Source organism: Pogona vitticeps, chromosome 6 (genome assembly GCF_051106095.1).
Source record: "Pogona vitticeps strain Pit_001003342236 chromosome 6, PviZW2.1, whole genome shotgun sequence".
Taxonomy (NCBI): domain Eukaryota; kingdom Metazoa; phylum Chordata; class Lepidosauria; order Squamata; family Agamidae; genus Pogona; species Pogona vitticeps.
The window spans coordinates 96,757,717-96,777,625 of record NC_135788.1 but is presented as its reverse complement, the minus strand read 5'-3'; the positions used below and the strand labels follow the sequence as shown (position 1 = coordinate 96,777,625).

The 19,909-nt window shown below is 40.0% G+C and overlaps 1 protein-coding gene across 5 annotated transcripts in view; it reads left to right on the top strand.

Annotated features, from left to right (window-relative positions):
* Nucleotides 1–19,909, top strand: part of SKAP1 (src kinase associated phosphoprotein 1) — a 402,906-nt gene that overhangs the window by 327,229 nt on the left and 55,768 nt on the right. For 3 of the 5 annotated variants that reach the window (XM_073004334.2, XM_073004333.2, XM_073004337.2), the window contains exons 10-11: nucleotides 6,659–6,721; nucleotides 17,185–17,294. In XM_073004334.2, coding sequence (XP_072860435.2) covers nucleotides 6,659–6,721; nucleotides 17,185–17,294 — 173 coding nt within the window. The remainder of the gene's footprint in view (nucleotides 1–6,658; nucleotides 6,722–17,184; nucleotides 17,295–19,909) is intronic. The other 2 variants (XM_073004336.2, XM_073004335.2) reach the window with 1 other exon arrangement.

The window sequence follows — 19,909 nt, the reverse complement described above, 5'->3', positions numbered from 1 at the left end:
TGAGTAAATCCTACTTCTTCAGGCTTGGATAGTGCAGAAATATTACAAGTTAGAGTACCTTTCAGCATGTCTTTCAAGTGCTCACCATTTTAATAGCATTTTTTAAAAACTGAATTTCATTTAAACTGCACCAGAAATACTTTTAAAGTATAGGTTTGTATTTTTGTTATATTTAAGTATTTAGATGTTACTGAAATACAGTTACACAAAATAACTTTTTGGAACAAATTAAGCACACATTTCAAGCTGCATGCCATATAGTGGCATATTTCACAGTCCTACAAAATGGGGGAAAGCCATGTAGTTTTTGTTTGTTTGTTTGGGGTTTTTGATGTTTTTAGTGGGTTTTTTGGTTGGACTATGAAAAATATCCTGAAGAGCCACCCAGGGCACTTTTTGCAACCAACTAGTTTGAACTTTGTACTAAAATACTCTATATCCTATTTTGAAAAATGGAAGAAATCATGCAGCACAGCTTTGACTGGAAAGTGTTTTAGCACAAATTTAATATTTGATTTTATACACACACACAGGTGTATCTTAGTAGCAGCATGTATATATATGCTGCTACTAAGATATATGTGTGTGTATATAAAAACAAATATACAGTATATATCTTGCTACTGAGGTGGCATGCCTCCTCACCACTGCCAAACTCTCACAGAATATACGCTGAAAAAGTAATATATCCACCATTACTGCATTGTAAGTTGCCTAAATTAGCAGAAGAAGCAATGACTCAGTAAAACGTAAATGTTGCCAGTTAAACCTCAACTACATATGTTTACTTTGGAGTAAAAAGAAAATTAGATTCACATCCATGTTATATATTTAACATACCATATACTTCAGGCCTCTGGTAGATTACGTGAGTGCACAGATCAAAGAGCCTTGAGTTTGAATTTTGGCTGATACCTCTACAGTCATAAGACAGAGACAATGCAGTTCATGGGATTATACTTTAATTAACATTTCTGAGGAAGGGATTCCATTCCTTATTCAAATGGTCATGATCTCTCACTGATTTAGGAGTTCTATCTTTCCTCCATATTTATTTCAAAAGGGGATGCTGTGTTATGGTTTGTCCAGACTGGCTGTTTTGGTGTGGGCTGAATTGGGCTGCATAGGGTCATTTGAGGTCAGGGAGGAGGAGTGCCATTTGGCGCACTCCTCCTGTCCGAATGGCATATTAACCTTTGGCTTGTTCTGCTGTCAATTAAATGCTTCCTCTGAGCCTCTGTAGAAAGCCAAAAAATCAAGATCCTAAACCATAAAGGGCTTTATAGGTTATGACCACCATTTTGAACTGAGCACGAAAACAAACAAGGAGCCAATGAAGACATGCCAAGACTGAGGATATGTGTTCATAGCTGCTGTTACCTGTATTCAGTCTGGCTGCTGCATTTTGGACCTGCTGAAGTTTCCTTGCTGACGTCAAGGGCAGTCCTATGTAGAGAAAGTTACAATAGCATGCTTTAGAGATTACCAAAGCATGAACCTGTTATCCAGACAGGGTGCAGCTTGTTGATCAGCCACTGTTGATAAAAGTTGATTTAAATAGGACTCAGATTTTGTTTTGTTTTGTTTGACTTTTTTTTGGGGGGGGGGGGAATGCCCAAGAAACTCATTGCCACTCTATAGCATGATGGTTGCCAGGCATGAGCAGGATGAGAAGTTTTGCAGTGGCTGGTATCAAAAGACGGATCAACATTTTCAGAGGCGGGATAGGATATACAGCCATGATGACTGAGGGATTCTGGAAGTTAGTAGTAAAAAGTAACTCTTCCAAGCTCTTGTCTTTTCATGCCAATATACCTCTTCTCTTATTAATACTGATGGCTTTTGAGAGAATGAAATATTTATCTAATTAAACATAAATAATTAATGTTGTTGTTGTTTAGTCGTTAAGTCATGTCCAACTCTTCGTGACCCCATGGACTAGAGCATGCCAGACCCTCCTGTCTCCCAATGCCTCCCGGAGTTGAGTCAAATTCATGTTGGTAGCTTCGATGACACTGTCCAACCATCTCGTCCTCTGTCATCCCCTTCTCCTCTTGCCTTCACATTTTCCCAGCATCAGGGGCTTTTCCAGGGAGTCTTCTCTTCTCATGAGATGGCCAAAGTATTGGAGCCTCAGCTTCAGGCTTGACCTCCTTTAGAATTGATAGGTTTGTTCTCTTTGCAGTCCAGGGGACTCTCAAGAGTCTCCTCCAGCACCACAGTTCAAAAGCATCAGTTCTTCGGCGGTCAGCCCTCACTTCCATACATCACTATTGGAAAAAACCAGAGCTTTGACTATACAGACCTTTGTCAGCAAGGTGATGTGTCTGCTTTTTAAGATGCTGTCTAAGTTTGTCATCGCTTTCCTCCCAAGAAGCATGTGTCTTTTAATTTCGTGGCTGCTGTCACCATCTGCAGTCATCATGGAGCCCAAGAAAGTAAAATCTGTCACTACTTCCATATCTTCCCCTTCTATTTGCCAGGAGGTGATGGGACCAGTGGCCATGATCTTAGTTTTTTTGATGTTGAGCTTCAAACCATTTTTGCGCTCTCCTCTTTCACCTTCATTAAGCGGTTCCTTAATTCCTCCTCACTTTCTGCCATCAGAGTGGTATCATCTGCATATCTGAGGTTGTTGATATTTCTTCCAGCAGTCTTAATTCCGGCTTGGGATTCATCCAGTCCTGCCTTTCACATGATGTATTCTGCATATAAGTTAAATAAGCAGGGAGACTTTATACAGTCTTGTTATACTCCTTTCCCAATTTTAAACCAATCTGTTGTTCGATATCCAGTTCTAACTGTTGCTTCCTGTCTCACATATAGATTTCTCAGGAGACAGATAAGGTGGTCAGGCACTCCCATTTCTTTAAGAACTTGCCATAGTTTGCTGTGGTCCACACAGTCAAAGGCTTTTGTGAAGTCAATGAAGCAGAAGTAGATGTTTTTCTGGAACTCTCTGGTTTTCTCCATAATCCAGTGCATATTAGCAATTTGGTCTCTAGTTCCTCTGCCCCTTTGAAATCCTGCTTGTACTTCTGGGAGTTCTCGGTCCACATACTGCTGAAGCCTACCTTGGAGGATTTTGAGCATAACATTGCTAGCGTATGAAATGAGTGCAATTGTATGGTAGTTGGAGCATTCTTTGGCACTGCCCTTCTTGGGAATTGGGATGTAGAGTGATCTTTTCCAGTCTTCTGGCCACTGCTGAGTTTTCCATATTTGCTGGCATATTTAGTGTAGCACCTTAACAGCATCATCTTTTTAGATTTGACTGGAATGTTATAACTTCCACTGGCCTTGTTGTTAGCCATGCTTTCTAAGGCCCACTTGACTTCACTCTCCAGGATGCCTGGCTCAAGGTCAACAACGATGCTATTTGGGTTGTCCGGGACATCCAGATCTTTCTGGTATAATTCCTGTGTGTATTCTTGCCACTTCTTCTTGATGACTTCTGCTTCTGTTAGGTCCCTACGCTTTTAATTTTTTATCATGTCCATCTTTGCACAAAAGGTTCCTTTAATCTCTCCAATCCTCACCAACCAGATAGGCGGGGTATAAATTAAATAAATAATAATAATAATAATAATTTTCTTGAACAGATCTCCAATTTTCTTGAACAGATTTTTCCCTTTCTATTAGTTTCATCTATTTCTTTGCACTGTTCATTTAAGAAGGCCCTCTTGTCTCCCCTTGCTATTCTTTGGAAGTCTGCATTCCATTTTCTGTAACATTCCCTATCTCCCTTGCATTTTGCTTCCCTTCTCTTCTCTGCTATTTGTAAGGCCTGATTGAACAGCCACTGTGCTTTCTTGTATTTCCTTTTATTTGGGATGGTTTTTGTTGCTGCCTCCTGTAACAATGTTACAAGCCTCCATCCATAGTTCTTCGGCACTCTGTCCCCCAAATCTAGTTCCTTAAATCTGTTCCTCAATTCCACTGTGTATTCATAAGGTATTTGGTTGTTTAAATTATACCTGATTATACCTGTCATTGAAGCTACATGAATTTGACCAAATTCTGGGAGGCAGTGGAAGATAGGAGGGCCTTGCATGCTCTGATCCATGGGGTCACAAAGAGTCGGACACCACTTAATGGCTAAACAACAAATACCTGACTAACCCAGTAGTGTTTCCTACTTTCTTTAGTTTAAGCTTGAGTTTTGCTATAAGAAGCTGATGGTCAGAGCCACAATAAGCTCCAGGTCTTGTTTTTGCTAACTGTATAGAGCTTCTTCAACTTTGGCTGCAGAGAACATAATCAATCTGATTTCGGTATTGCCCATCTGGTGATATCCATGTGTAGCGTTGCCTCTTTTGTTGTTGGAAAAGAGTGTTTGTGATGACCAACTTGTTCTCTTGACAAAATTCTATTAGCCTTTGCCCTGCTTTGTTTTGAACTCCAAGGCCAAACTTACCTGTTGTTCCTTTTATCTCTTGATTCCCTACTTTAACATTCCAGTTCCCTATAATGAGAAGAACATCTTTCTTTGGTGTCAGTTCTAGAAGGTGTTGTAAGTAGATATGATAATCATCTCAATTGAATTTGCCCATTCCCGTCCATTTTAGTTCACTGACGCCCAGGATGTCAATGTTTATTCTTGCCATCTCTTGTTTGACCACATCCAGCTTAGCAAGGTTCATGGATCTTACATTCCAGGTTCCTATGCAGTATTTTTCTTTGCAGCATTGGACTTTCCTTTCACTTCCAGGTGCGTCCGCAGCTGAGTGTCCTTCCGGCTTTGGCCCAACCACTTCATTAGCTCTGGAGTTACTTGTCCTTGTCCTCCGCTCTTCCTCAGTAGCATGTTGGACGCCTTCCAACCTGAGGGACTCATCTTCCAGCGTCATATCTTTTAGCCTTTTGTTTCTGTCCATGGAGCTTTCTTGGCAAAGATACTGGAGTGGCTTGCCAGTTCCAGCTCCAGGTGGATCATGTTTAGTCAGAACTCTCCACTATGACCTGTCCGTCTTGGGTGTCCCTGCACGGCATAGCCCATAGCTTCTCTGAATTACTCAGTCCCCTTTGCCATGACAATCCAGCAATCAATGAAGGGGAAATAATTAATTACCTTCTGTCACGTCTATTCTGACTTATGGTGACCTTTGCCAGAGCTTCTTAGGTGTAAAATACTCACGGGTAGTTTACCAATCTCTCTTTGTGGTGGTATTCTATAACAATGCAACTTCCAAGTCATGTGGCACATCTGGGTCTTTTCCAAGGATTTGAACACCTGACCCCTGGGTCCACAGCCAAATCCCCCAACCTACTATGCTATCCAGGCAGATGACGACTGTTTACCAAATGATCAATCACTATAGTGTCATGCTGTGTTATGAGATTTTGTTAAAGTGCAATTTACACTTGATCAGAAATCTGATCAAAAACAGATTTACCATGCAGCAAGAGGTAGAAATGACCAACTTACCAAGTGGACACATGCACTCTCTGTTAAGCTTCTTTTGCTCAGTGGTTGCCTGTACTTAGACTCTATTTTGTGTTATGTCTTTTAACCCTGGCTTCCTTCTGGAGCCCTTTATCCTCTTTTGCCAAGCCTGTTCTTCCGCCCCCTCCCTTTTCCTTTTCCCGTGGCCTCCATCATCTCCTGACAGTGTGTTTCATTCATTGTCTTCTCTTTAGTGAGACCGGAGATACTTGTCAAAGCTAAGGAAGCTTTCCCGCTTGTGTTATGCTTATAAAGTGCCATGTAAATTTACGACGCTATAACAAGTGATTGCTATTACTGCCTTAAATAACAATTGATAGCTTTATGGGGCATGTGTTAAAATATTACCTCCCTCTGCTAGCAGGTGATAACCCATTTTCCTTTCCATTTCTATATGTTAAGCTTTGGTTATATAGGTTGTCATTGCCAAACAGCAAGGGAATAAGAGGACTGACTGTAATGGTATTGCACAAAAGCTTTACCACCAAAAATATAATCTACCTGGGCAGGCTTTGTGTGTCTGTAGAAACACCTGCAAGTAGTATATAGATTGGCCACATTATGCTCAAGTCATGTGGTCAAAAGATGTGGCACTGCCGTGGTTACTTAACCAGTCCCTCCAGTCAAAGCATCTGCTAACCTTTACTATACAAATTATGCAGTCATGATGGTAGCAGAAAATGGGCTTCCTCAGCTGGCTGAGCCACAGCAGTGTACTTTTTTACAGCCCATATATGGTCTGATTCACACTGCGTTTTCCCTAAGTTAAGCTTTAGGTGTTACCCCTTCTGTTTCATTGCCCTCAGTTCTCTGTTATACCAGGGAGCTGACCCACCTCTAGAATTGGGGAGGAGCACTTAGAAGTGATAGTGTCAATCACTATTTCGGTGTGCCATGGATCAGTCAATGCCACCAACAAACAAAGGAAGAAGCTCCCCAAGCACATTCAGAAAGCCATTTGGATCCATCAGGAGCCTGGGACAGATGATCCTGCTTGGTCCAATACCTATTCAGCAGTTCACATTAGTTGCCAATCCAACGTAATAGTTTTTTCAGCAAATGATTTTCCTGATGATTGTCATCAACAGGTATTTGTATTTGTTTCATTGATGATTCTGAGCCTTTTCTTGGTTCTGAAATCCAGATTATAATGTGACACAATTAGTTTATAAACAGACTGCCAGATTTATTTTCTTCCTTATCTTGCTTTAGATGAGGATCTTGACATCCCTGCTCTGTTTGACAAGGAAGATGCTGGAAATGTAGAGAAAACAGGTAAAACAAGTGCACACACTATAATTGTTACAATGCAGCATTTTTAAGTTGCACAGAATGTAGTTGCCATAGTTTCAAATTTGGATAGACTGCATGAGATGCTACATTTTTATGTTGCACATGTAAGATTTCTAAGGTGCACATATGAAATAATCTTGTTTTTGCACACACGTGTATTAGAACTGTGCAACCCCCTCTCCATGTTGTGGCATCCAGTTTGGTTATCCAGATTCATCCTTAATTCATTCAGCCTTGATTCAGTTTGGACTGCTTTCGATCTACCTCATCTGAACCAGTATCAGTGTCAAAACCAAGAAACTTAAAATGTTATGTTACTCGTTGATTTGCACCAGGAAACCAAAATGGCCATAACTCTCGTTTCCACATAAATGCATGAAATGTGGAAACATGATAGCTGCTTAAGAGGATTGATCCTGCCAAATTGCAGATTCACGTTTTTGTGCCAACTGCCTTAATATTTGCCTCAAAAATGTCTGTAGCATCTTTGCTTCTTCACAAAAGTGCATGAAATGTGGCAGCATAATAGCGCCTCTGGAGAAAATTGCCCCAAACAAACTGCAGACAGATACATCTATGAGGTTTTGTGCTAGTCACCTTTTCTTTAATGGCCAGAATCCCATTGGGAAAGTATTTGTATGTAAAGATAAGAGTGCAGCAGTTTTTCTGTCTCAACCTGCTGTCTATCACATGAGTGGGCATACAGTTGCTTCCCTGACTCAAGGAAGCAAGGCAGCATGACAAACAGCTGACATCACCAGTAAATGTGCTTAAATTACTACCTACTTATGCTGCATGAAATCAACAGGATTCTGGCCAGTATGCTGGCTAATGCATGCTGTTTTTCTGTACTATGGTAGTGTCTGTGATGAGGGTGTGCTGCTTGGGCATTAAGACTTATGCTGGGTGTATTATACACACGTATGCTGTATAATAGATACAAGAGAAAAACAATTTTAAAAAGAACAAACTATAGACAACACAGATTGGAAACCTAACCTATGGGGGCAGGGGCAGATAAGAGAAAGAAGCAGTGCCACTGCCTAATAAAACTGCTGCTGAAACAATACTGAGATCAACACACAAACTTATTCAAATACCAAATACAATGGGGAATCCTTCCATTCACACTGGAGATGTTTATTCTTCTTTGAGAAGGGTGCACACAAGTCTTTGGATCACTGGTTTACTCATGAACAAGGTTTATCCAGTTTGGTGGTTGTAGGTTTTCCAGGCTGTTTGGCTGTGTTCTGGAGGTTTTTCTTCCTAACATTTCGCCAGTCTCTGTGGCCGGCATCTTCAGAGGACAGGAGTGTTAGAACTCTGACCAGAACGCAGACAGAGTTCTAACTCCTGTTCTCTGAAGATGCCAACCACAGGCAAAACATTTGGAAGAAAAACCTCCAGAACACAGCCAAATAGCCTGAAAAACCTACAACAACCATCAGATCCAGGCCGTGAAAGCCTTCGAGAATACATTTATCCAGTTTGCTCATGCGTAAGTTTACCTGGTTTATTTGTGAATAGAGAGGTGACAGTGTCATTGGGCCAAGTTCATAGTGGCTGTACTGGCCCAAGGATAAATGTTGGGGTGAAGGTTGGGGAGACAAAAGAGAGAAACCCCCCCTTTTTTTTCTTCTCAGCCAGGGCTCTGCTTGACCTGCACTGCCTTTGGGGAAGCACAGACCCCTTCCCTGCCTTTCTGGCAGCTGTCATTCAGCCAACTTCAATGGCTTTCCTTTAAAAAATAATAAGTAGCCTACTGAAAGAGCAATGCATCAACCTAGCATAATATTAGCATTGAGCTACATCTGTTAGGAAAATAGTAAAAAAAAAGAATATGAAGACAATAGAGAAGGTTTCTTTGTTCTCCCTTTTAATGTCACAACCCACCTATTATGTAACAAAGTTGTCACTTCTGATAATGCCACCTACAGCTCCATTTGGTGTGACTTAACCATTTATTTTTATTTATTTATTGAAAATATTTTACCCAGCTTTCTCTTTAAAAGAACCCAAAGTGACTTACATCATTTAAAAATCAATATTTTAAAAGTAAAAATAAAAAGTGTACAAATATTTAAAAGTAATTAAACAAGTATTATATTAAAAACGGTAAATAAAATTAGTTATAAAACATTTTTACAACAGAGCACAATAACCCATCCATGCAGGCTGCACAATGAGTCAATTAGGACTGCAGTAAACCATACTAAAAAGTGTATGTGCCCTAGTGTTGTGCCAGAAAGGTGTACAACAGCTCTTAAATGGACAGGGTGGATTGATCTAACTAGAAATATGTGTGGACTCCATCATTTGGTTTGAACCAAACCATACCAACAGAGATCCATATACTGATCTATATACCAGTCTGGACAGGCCAAAAGGAAGGAAAGGGAGGACTGGGTTGGAAAAGTGTTAGGACAGGAGTGAAGGGAGATGGGAAAGAGAACAGAAACTACAGTAAACCGAAAACTGACAACAAACTCCAACAAAGCTCTTTCAAAATCTGTTTTCATGACAGAGAACTAGCAGAAGAATGGTAATTGGACAGGGATTTTTTCCTAACACTTGAAGCTATTGCTATCAAAGAGCAAAAAGCAGCTTCCCTTCCCTTTCTCTCAAACCTGGTATTTTCATTTATGTGGGTGTTCTGTAGCATATTGGAGACACATAGTCTAGCTTTTCTTTTTTGACTGTGAAGATCATGGAGTCTGATTTGGACCCAGGACAGATTGTCCCAATCCAATTTGCACCTGATCTTGATTAGCCCAGAGTCTGGGATTCCACTTGGGGGGTCCTACCATTAGGCAGAGGGAGGCAGTTGCCTTGAGCATCGGATTTTGGCTGTCATTGAAGGCTGGAAATTGTTGGGTTTTTACTTTGTTATAATTGTATCTCTGTTTCCAGGTGATTGAGGAATTGTCTGCCTCCTTTGTCAAAACTACTTGGTAGGCTTTGCAAATACGCACCATGACTTGTGGGGGGAAAGCTCAGTTTTGCACCTTTCCTCAGATAGAACATTGTTTTAAGCCATTTCTGCTATACAGCATTCTCACAGATCAGCCATTCAGTGTATGATGAAGAGTACCAAAAAATAATAATAAAAAAACAGGGAAAGCAGATAGTTTTATCTATAGGATGACCTTGACACTCAACCAGCAGAAGGCTGTTATGGGAATGACCCATTTTGGGGTGGTCTGTAATCAAGCAGTACAAAATATGTGCCACCACTTGAAATCAGTTCTTACATACCTCCAAAGGCAAAGAATATGGCCAAGTTTAATACGGGAGAAAGGGTGAGAACAACCTTACTCTGTCACATCAAATTAAGCCAATTTGAGCAGAAGTAAAATTCCCCAGTTCCAAATACTAGTTTTTGGAAACTAGTATTTTTTTAAAAAAAACAAACTAGTTTTTTGGATTACAGCTCCCCTAGTCCTGCACACAGTATGACCATTCACCATGCTAGCTGGAGGATTTGGGGATTTTTAGTCGAAAACGTAAGTTCTCCAAACTCTGATTTTTCTTGATTCAAAGGGGGGGGGGGAAGGCTTATCGTCAGACTGAAAAATGGAAAAGGAAACTATGCAGTACACACTCCTCCTTCATCTCTGTATCCATGATATCTTTTAAGACATCAAGATTGTTTAGTTCCATTAATCTGGTTTCCTGATTTAGCCTCCAGTTGTTGGTGTAGATGTTTTTTTTTCCTACCCAGTATGAATCTTTTGAATCATCTTCCTTTACTGTCCCCTACCCCCACCCAACCATCCCTTAGTTCAGAAAATAGATACCAGAAAGCCTTTGAGAAGGAGCCAAGCTCATAAAACTTGGGTGACAGAAGTGTGGAAGGGAAAGAGGCAGGCAAAAGAGGAAGAGCTTTTGAAAGAAACGGGGTGGAGAGAGAGAGAAGAGAAGAGAAGAAGGTGGATAAAGAACTTCTGAAAAACCAAAGGCAGAGCAGAAGGAGAGTACAGCTGCCTGTGCCAAGAGGAAAAGAAAGCAAGGAAGGGCTGCTGACTGGAAAGTTGGCTTTCTCAACCATTGCTCCTGGCTGGCACTCACAAGGGGACTGCTCTTATAGAGCCTCCACCCTTGCTTTTTCCTTGAGAATTCAGCCATGCAGGAGCTGAGCGGAAAGCCTGCTTCCTGAACCAGCTCTGTCCCATGCGCCCCTCGCTCTTGCTCACTGTCTCCACCATCCCACCTGCTTTTCTCCCTGCCAGAAACCCACTCAGGAAAGAAGCACTTAGGTGGAGCTGCTTTGGGTTTCCTGCACTTTTGAGTGTCATCTTTTGCACACAGCACAGGAAACAGGAGCATGCAAATAAACTCTGGTTCATCAAGGCCACTTAGATGATATTCTAATCTCCAACCTGGGTGATGTATTTTATGAGGGAGGTAGTTTTTATTTCCTACACTAAGCAATTGGAGAGATTTAGACTTGAATTTTAGAGATTAAACTGATCTTAATTTATACCCAAATCGATATGTGACTCAAGTCTTCCAGAAGTTAACAGAAAGTGCTCACTGAGAGCAAGAATCTCTGCTTCCACCTCAGACAAGACTGATTTATTCTGTAATAAAAAAATATACTCAGACTCTTCATATACACATAAGTTGTTTATTTTATATTACTACTTCATTTCTTCCAAACCTTAACACTGTCACTAAAAATAGTTTTCGGAGCACTTAAAATAATAAACCTTGCATTGTTGGATTTAAGTAATGTGCTTAAGTTTTTTTCTGCCTACTGTTACTTTTTAAAATTATTTTAATGGTTTCTAATATGCTTTTATTGTTGTTTTATATTATTATATCCATGTAAATCAACCTCATTGGAAGGAGGGGCACTATACAAATTATCGTAATCATTTTCTTTTTGTTTTGTTTCTCCTCTCAAACATTTTCCTAGCCATGTTACTCCAGGATGTACATCTATATAGCAGCTCAGGTTCAGCAAATCTTGTCTCTTCTTTTAATTTACAAAGTAGCTCAGAGAGTGATTTGATGGGCAGATACTGTAACTTACTATTTGGGTTGTTTTTTGTGTGGTTTGATTCACCCTAATTTCCAGCGACCACAACATATGTTTTCAATAATAATGATCAATCCCACTCCTTTTACAACCTGTCCTGCTCCTTTCTGGCACAGTGCTAGGGCGGCAGTTTATTGAGTGTAATTGGGAGTGCTTCTGTTTTTCCAGTTCTGTAGCCCATGCAATGGGTTATTTTGCACTCAAATAAAGCTGTGGTTGGTGTTATCCGATGTGACAACCCTGTGATATATTCAGTGGGTTGTGATATTAAAAGGGAGGGTGGAGAAAAAAAACCCTCCCCTATTTTCATCTTTTTAAATATTTCTTACCCAGTATGAATCTTTCTTAAGCAACACAACACAACTTTAATCCATTGGAGGTGTCTTTTGGTATAATAGGTTATAATAAAATTTCATGCTAGCTGATGCATTGCCATAGCGCTATGTCAATTACTTTATTGAACAAAAGTGGAAGTCACCATGGCCTACAGGAATGGGGGTTGGGTACATGGGTTCAGTAATTGAAACAGGGCCAAACTGGAACAATCCAAAGAGCTATCTGGACCTTTCTCTGTGAGAAAAAAACAACAACCTCTCCCCTGAGAATGGAAAGATCACTTAAGTACAAGACAAAATAGATCACAGCAAATATAAGAAGCTTTTAAGCACAAACTTGATCAATCTGACTCCGCCCCAATCTGGTTGTACCCCAAGATATTTTAGAAAACTCATTTTTTTTCCTGAAAATTACACTAAAATTTCTAGGAGGCACATGTATGGGTTTTAACTACTGCATTGCAGTGCTGAACCATCCTATCCTGATAAAATACTAAGAATTTTAAAGGAGTCTTTTGGTTTTAATCAAACCAGTTTTTACTCTTGGGTTGCTTCCGTAATCATTATTCAGTCTAAAATTGCCTTCATCTTTTTATTGGAGAATTCAGATAATACCTTGCCAATCAGTTCCACTCTATTGTTTTATTTATCATTCTCTTATTTCCTCCATCCACCTAATTTGCAACTTTTTCCTCCCAATTAAAAAACAGTGGCAATGGTGGCCTGTCTAGTATGGATAAGCAAGATGCTATTGCCTTTAAATTAGAAGCTTTCTTTTCACATCTTCTACCTCTGATTGCTCTTTAGTATGCCAGCATTGGTTCTTGTTTCCCAGATGCAGAGGTGTTTTTTTTCTTTTGATTTTGATGTACAACAGCACTATTTTACCATTTTAAAAACAGAGTGAGAACCATTATTAAAGCCTCTCATCCTTGTTGGAAAAGGTACTCACTGATTAAGAGGCAATTCGTTGTTAAATACTTTGGCCACATTGAACAGAAAGCAGTTAGAGAAAGAGGCGGCATGGAAGAAACTTCTAGCTAAATCTACAAAGGACCTTTGTTGAATACAAGTCAAGAAATGCCTTGGCAATTCTGAAGAAGCCTCATGTGGAAGCAAATTGGAGCCATGCCTTAAGTGAAAATTACAGGTGGGAAAGCAGGAGGCTAAAATTTACTCCTGGATTACTTAGGAGTTACCCAGTTTCATATTTTGGCTCTGAGACAAAAGTGTTGGGGGTCACTTTCTAGATTTCATTAAATGAGATGCTGGTGGCCTGGGGGTTCATCCTGGTATGCTACAGATCACCCAGAGATCTAGCACTAGATCCAAATCTCCTTTTGTCCCAAATCTTATTTTTTAAAATTAGTGTTCTTTTGTGCTAATGCAATTGCTCCTTATCATGCACTATAACCTACACCCACCAGTCTCTCCAGACAGATTCTGGACAGCAATCCCTTGACAGCTGTGTTTCACAGACCTTCAGATTCAACATTGTGTCTCTACATTGTCTGTCTCTCTTTCTGCCTGTCACATACATTAGGCCTCTGGTTTTGGATCAGAAATCTCAGGAAATGGGATATTGCTAACCTGGCAATCCTACTTAAAAATCCGACTTACTTAGTAGAAATCTGAGTTAATAGCCTGAATAAAGAAATTGCATTTACATAATTTACCCCAAAATGAGTTCCCAGTCTAAATCATACATCTCCATTTATTGAGGGGTGCAGTGTGCTGACCCTCAGTTCCTTATTCATAGCTATATTGGCAATAATTGGTCTGAGCTTGTCACATTCCAGAGTGACTTGTATAAATATTAAGCTTTAGACTGGAGATGATGGGAGGGGGCAACTTGCATAGATGAGCACTTTTAGCAATACAGAATTTAGAGTAGCACAGCATTCATTTGGGGGGGGCAGAGATGTGTAAATGTGTTACTCATGAGGCTGCTGTTGTAGTTCTATATTGCATCAGGAACTGGAAAGCATGAACCAACTTCATCCCGCTGGGCAAAGCTTGAAATAACTTCAAGCTGATCGGAACAGAAACAAATTTGACCAGAGGGTAGTGGTGGTGAGATTAAAATTCAAAACTGAAGGGAGGAAAGGTGGTGTGACTCCTGAATCTCCCATTTATTGTTGCCTAGTAATAAGCCCTGGGCTTGCTTCTTTCTTTAGACCACAACGTCTGAGCCCTGAGCAATTTTTTAATTTTCTACATGAGCTCCTTTGCTCTCTTCCCAGTTTCATGTATCAGCTCTAGTTCCCTGTTCAATATCTCACATGAAAGAAACAGACCTACTTTCCTTCATGTGCTGTTGCTGAGACTTGCATTCTCCCTGCTCTGCTGTTACCCATTTCCAATAAATGGTCGTTGCATATTTAGGCAATCTAAAACTAGCCACATGAATCTAGATGGATCTTATCATGATGTCCCTTACACCCAATTCAAAATGGGCATGTTCTCCACCATTGTGTGCTTTCTATTCTGTAATACAGCCAGGATTCCTTATTAGTGGCAATCTCTTTTGTCCTAAGCTTTGAGCAAAAGAGGACAACTCAGGAAGGGAACAGGTTCAAACTTCAGGAATCTCACCACTTTCCTCCCCTCAGTTTTGAATTTTCAAACAGGTACTCTGCCCCCTCTCAAAAAGAAAAGAAAAGAAAAGCTCTAGCATATATAGGCATAGGAATCCTGCTTCTGAAATGTCTGGTTATACTCTCATAAAAATGATCAAAACATTGAAACATTTATTTATTTATTTATATTTATTTATTTATTGGACTTATATACCGCCCCATAGCGCTACAAGCACTCTCCGGGCGGTTTACAATTTTAATTATAAAGGCTACACATTGCCCCCCCAGCAAGCTGGGTACTCATTTTACCGACCTCGGAAGGATGGAAGGCTGAGTCAACCTTGAGCCGGCTACCTGGGATTTGAACCCCAGGTCGTGAGCACAGTTTTAGCTGCAGTACAGCGATTTAACCACTGCGCCACGAGGCTCTCAACTATATCCAAACATATAGTTGGATATTAGGTGCACAATTACTTATGAGATAGATAGGATAATTGGGCACTACTGTACTTGTTACTTGTTAGGAGCTTTTGCTGCCCAAGAACATAACTTGCTAACAGTCTTTTAAAGTTGATTTTGGCTGCTTTATATTATGCTTTTTATTCTACAAATGCACTTAAAAATGTCCCAGTGACACACACACACACACATCCACACACAAAATGTTTTAGGACTGATGAGTAAAGATTAGACTTTACACAAAAAGAGATAATGATGTTGGCAGTGGTTATGGTGATTTATTATTATTATTGCCCTTATTGCCTCATTACACCCCAAACATTAGACATTACAGGAAATGTTTGTTTCTTACAAAGTGTTACTTCCAAGCTCTGTAAAAAGAGTGTCTGGTGAAGAGGACATTGCCGGTGGTCACATTATCAGCAATTAGGCCTCTGCAGCTATATAAGCCTAATTTATATGCTGGTCCCCAGTAAAGTTTAGCTCTGATGCTTTCTTTGCTTTATGTATTATTTTGGGTCTCTTTCCAATGGATAGTAGAAATGGAGTATGTTAAGCAGAAAAATAAGTATACAGTAAGCAAATTTGTATGCTTTGTTCTGGTTGTAGAATTGGACTTCTTGGCACAGAATTTGGTTTCTGTTGCACAAAATATAGATTTACAGCCTGTCCTTGAGGCCTGGTTTGCTTGAAATGTCACACCATGAGTTGCCCTTCTCATTTCCTGTTTGGTCTTATGGCACCATTTTTAACCACCTCTTCTTATTGCCCTCCATCACTCCATGCTCATATGTATTAGTCTTAATGCCTCTGAGTCCGTCTAAGCTTGGAAAAATGACATTTTGGACTACAGAATCCCCCCAATCAGTATGGCCAATGGAACTGTAGTGCAAAAAACAAAAAAGTTTGAGCCCTGAAGATTGCATAATTATTATTTTAAGCAATCTATGTTGACGCCCAAGTCCTGGGATTAAAAAAGGTTGCACAGAGGGAGTTGTTGGGGTATTTTCCAGCCCCCAAATGAACAGAAGGTCAATAGAAGGATTTAATGCCTTGTACATCCTGTCCCCTGGGAATTCCAGTGTACTATACTCCCTTAATGAGTTTGACTTGCAACCACTGATATTATTTCTCCTTCTCAGCATTGTGGTTCATTGAAAAATGGCATGAGCCATTTTTAAATTCCAGTACATTACATTGGTTAGGACAAAAAAAACCACCAGTGGCAAAATGCAACAGATGTATTGAGATAGTTTTTGGCTCTGCTGTTTATAGTCTGGCAAAAAAAAACCTTGTACATGGCAAGTAGTTGAAACTTGAGGATATTGTTTGCAAGTCTTTAGGTAACAATGCAGTAGAGTGCCTACATTGGAAGTATAGTTTTGTGTATTTAGCAACCATGCACAAATTAGAGGAAATAAAATATCCTGTCCTTGTGTAAGAGGACTCATCTAAAATATCTTGTTGCTACAGGAAGCCTGTATATAATACATACTGTCCCCACCCATCTTGCTGCTTGCTGCCAGAGGTTGAAGTCAGCAAAGGATGCATTTAGGAGTAGTATTGTTTTAAAAATTAAAAATCTAGGATTTGACATTCTCTTGCTGCCTGAGGGGAAATGAAGCCTTCCTTATGATTATCAGTCAGAAGATCATATTTTTCCATAGACCACTTGAAAGCTGCTGAGGGTCTTGGCAGACTACTTAATAAATTTACTTTGGTTCTACACAGCACATAACTCATATTTTACTAACTTTTTTTTACTTATGATAACAGCACAAAACCAGCATCACATTCTGAAAAGCAAAGGTCCTAGGCCAGACTGCTGACGAAAAAAAGAGAATAATCAGGACTCTGCACCAGTGCTGTGTTACAAAGGCCATAGACCTTATTGTCATATTCCTGACAATTCTGCAACTTTTTATGGAGCTATATGAAAGGAATACAGAACAGAGTATGAGAGTCTGCTGTAGTGTTTTCCTAACTCTCTCTCTCTCTCTCTCTCTCTCTCTCAATTTCTCTGTGTTTTAGGAAGATTGATAAGTTATGCAAATTATTATCAAGGCCTGTGGGACTGTACTGGTAGCCACCCAGATGAGCTTTCTTTCCAAAGAGGAGACTTAATATACATTGTTAGCAAGGTATGTATGAGATACAATTTTACCTTTACAGGTTCTGTCCCAGAAGCCCTAGCCAAAGAAAAGGAAAAATCTAATTTAATGTTAAGGGTGTTTATCAAAAGTTCTGCAAAGAGAAGTTTTGGCTTGGGTTCATTTACAAACTGGAAATGCAAACTCATTTTACTGTTTCAGTGATACTTATTCCAAAATATGTGTTTTTATAAAATGAAAATATGGTGACATGTTGTCTGTGCATAATATTGCTCGCTCACTCTGATTATTTACTATGGAGTGGTAAATTTGCTGGGTAATGGATACTGTGCTACTCTTGGTTTAAAAGTCAGTAACGTTGCACTCCAGGGCAGGAGAAAGGAAATGGACAGCTGTTCCTTTAGCAGGAAGGAAAGAAGTAGCCTTGTTGTATTTAATGTTTTCTTGTTTTAAAACCACTAAATCAGCATTGCTGCTTTGTTAGATCTGTTTCATGGGAGAGAGGATGATGGGGATACGCATAAGTGGTGAGGTACCTTCTTTGCTTTAAGGGTTAAAGGGGGAATAAAGGGGAATTCATTATTGTTGGGTAGAGCATTGATGACAAGGAAGAAAAGCACATTCTAGAATAGGCTTCCCAATAAATGCAGTATGTTGAGCTGCATTTTCCATCATGCTCAGCAAGCACATCTGTGTTTTAACCCCACCACCTGTTGATGCCAACATATCTGATGACACCATGTTGTGGAACATTGTGACAAGGCGCATACTCTGCTCACATAAACAAATGGTGAATTAGCAAACCAATCTAGCAGTCTCTTCCATAATGTATCTACCCCAAAATGATTCCTCAGAAATCTCTGTAGTACATGTGAGTTCTATTATGGATGGAAAGTGACATCTTAACAGAGAAATCAGTTTAAGAAAGTTCCCTGACACTAGAAAATATTGAGAACCATAGACCTAGGCTACCATTATTCTTTTTTCATTTTCTTTGTCCATCCTCTCTCTTCCTCCCTGACCCTGAAAGTTGCTTTTGGTAACTTTTCCTTGCCTCCATGTTAACAAACCTCACAGCAGAATTTGCTCCAATAATAGGCTGAGTACATGTGTACGGTAATTACTCAAAAATTGCACAGGTAATTGAATTGCTTGATCAAGTGTGCAATTGGGGGCCAAGGGAATGAAGGGCAAGGGAAGGTGGTGATGTAAGATTTTTTTTTCCCTTTGCTACAAATGTGCAAAAGTGAATAAACTGGCTGACTTATAACAGTGCAGATGAACAATTTCCCCTCACCAAAAATCCAGCGACTGGTAGAATGGTTTTGAGACCCAGAATAGCTATGGGTAGGATGTATTAAAAACCAGGCAAGAGTCAGGATTCAAGGCAGAGGTCAGGGGAAGAAGCAGGAGTTTTATATTACTGCTGAACTGCCTGGATCACAGCTTAGAAAATTTACTTTGTCGGACTGTAGCTTTCCCCACCCCCTGCAAAAAAAGAAAAATTATTTGACAAGCAGCATCACCATGCTAGACTGAGGAGCAAGCCTTCTGACTGTGGCTTTTACACAATGTGGTAGCCAGGACTGGGCTTTGTGGTTCAGCTGACTGGATGTGTAATCATACAAGCACTGCAGCCTAGGTGTCGCTCTCGAAGCCGAGTGCCTGGTGGCAGAAACAGATGGTTGTACAGAAGAGCTGAAAGACCAGAGCCTAGCCAGTGGTGGTAGCAGCTTGAACTGATGAGCCTTGATGGTGCCTTACAATTATGTGATTGATTGTAGAAATGGGAGGATGCATCTGAACAAGATTCTGCAGAGATTTGTTTTTACTTCTGCCATAGTGCCAAGAGTAATAGAGCCATTATACTCTTTGCTTTTGAAAATAATACTTTTCCATTAAAATCTGCATTGTGTGACTTGTGTACATCATGCAAATGTGCATAATCTCTCTTAGGCTAAGACTACATAGTCAAATACTGTGGGGTTTGCTGTGGCTGTGTAATGGATGCATTCACTTCTTGTTGTTATTTTAACTGATCACACACTGCAAAGGCCAATTTGAATCAGTCTGACTCTTTTTGCTCCTGTTCCAAATATGTTGTTGTTTTTCTCTGCCAATGGGACTGCTGCTTTTTCCAGCCACTTTCTTCTCCAAAAGGACGGGATGTGCACAGAACTGTGGGTTATATTTTGGTGACATACTAAGTTGGGCATGATGTTTGGGAGAGTGGGAACACCCACCCCTGCAGTCTTTCTCCCTGATCTCCCCAAAGTATTTATTTTAATTTTAAAAAAACAAAGTACCAAGCTAGTGCTATATCACCTCATCACTACATTGATATACTAGTTTACTTCACTTCTCCACTAGGGGGGGGGAAGATAAAACTATATGAAATACAGTGGGGTCTTGACTTGAGAACTTAATCTGTATTGGAAGGCGGTTCTCAAGTCAAAAAGTCTGTAGGTCAAGTCTCCATTGATCTACAGTGCATTGAAAATCGATTAATCCCGTAACAAACCGTTTTTGTTCCATTTTTGTTTTTTTTCTGGTCTGTATGTCAATTCTCAGGCTGCAAGTCAAACCTAAATTTTGCGGCCAGAGAAGTCTGTAACTCAAAAAGTCTGTAAGTCAAGCCGTCTGTA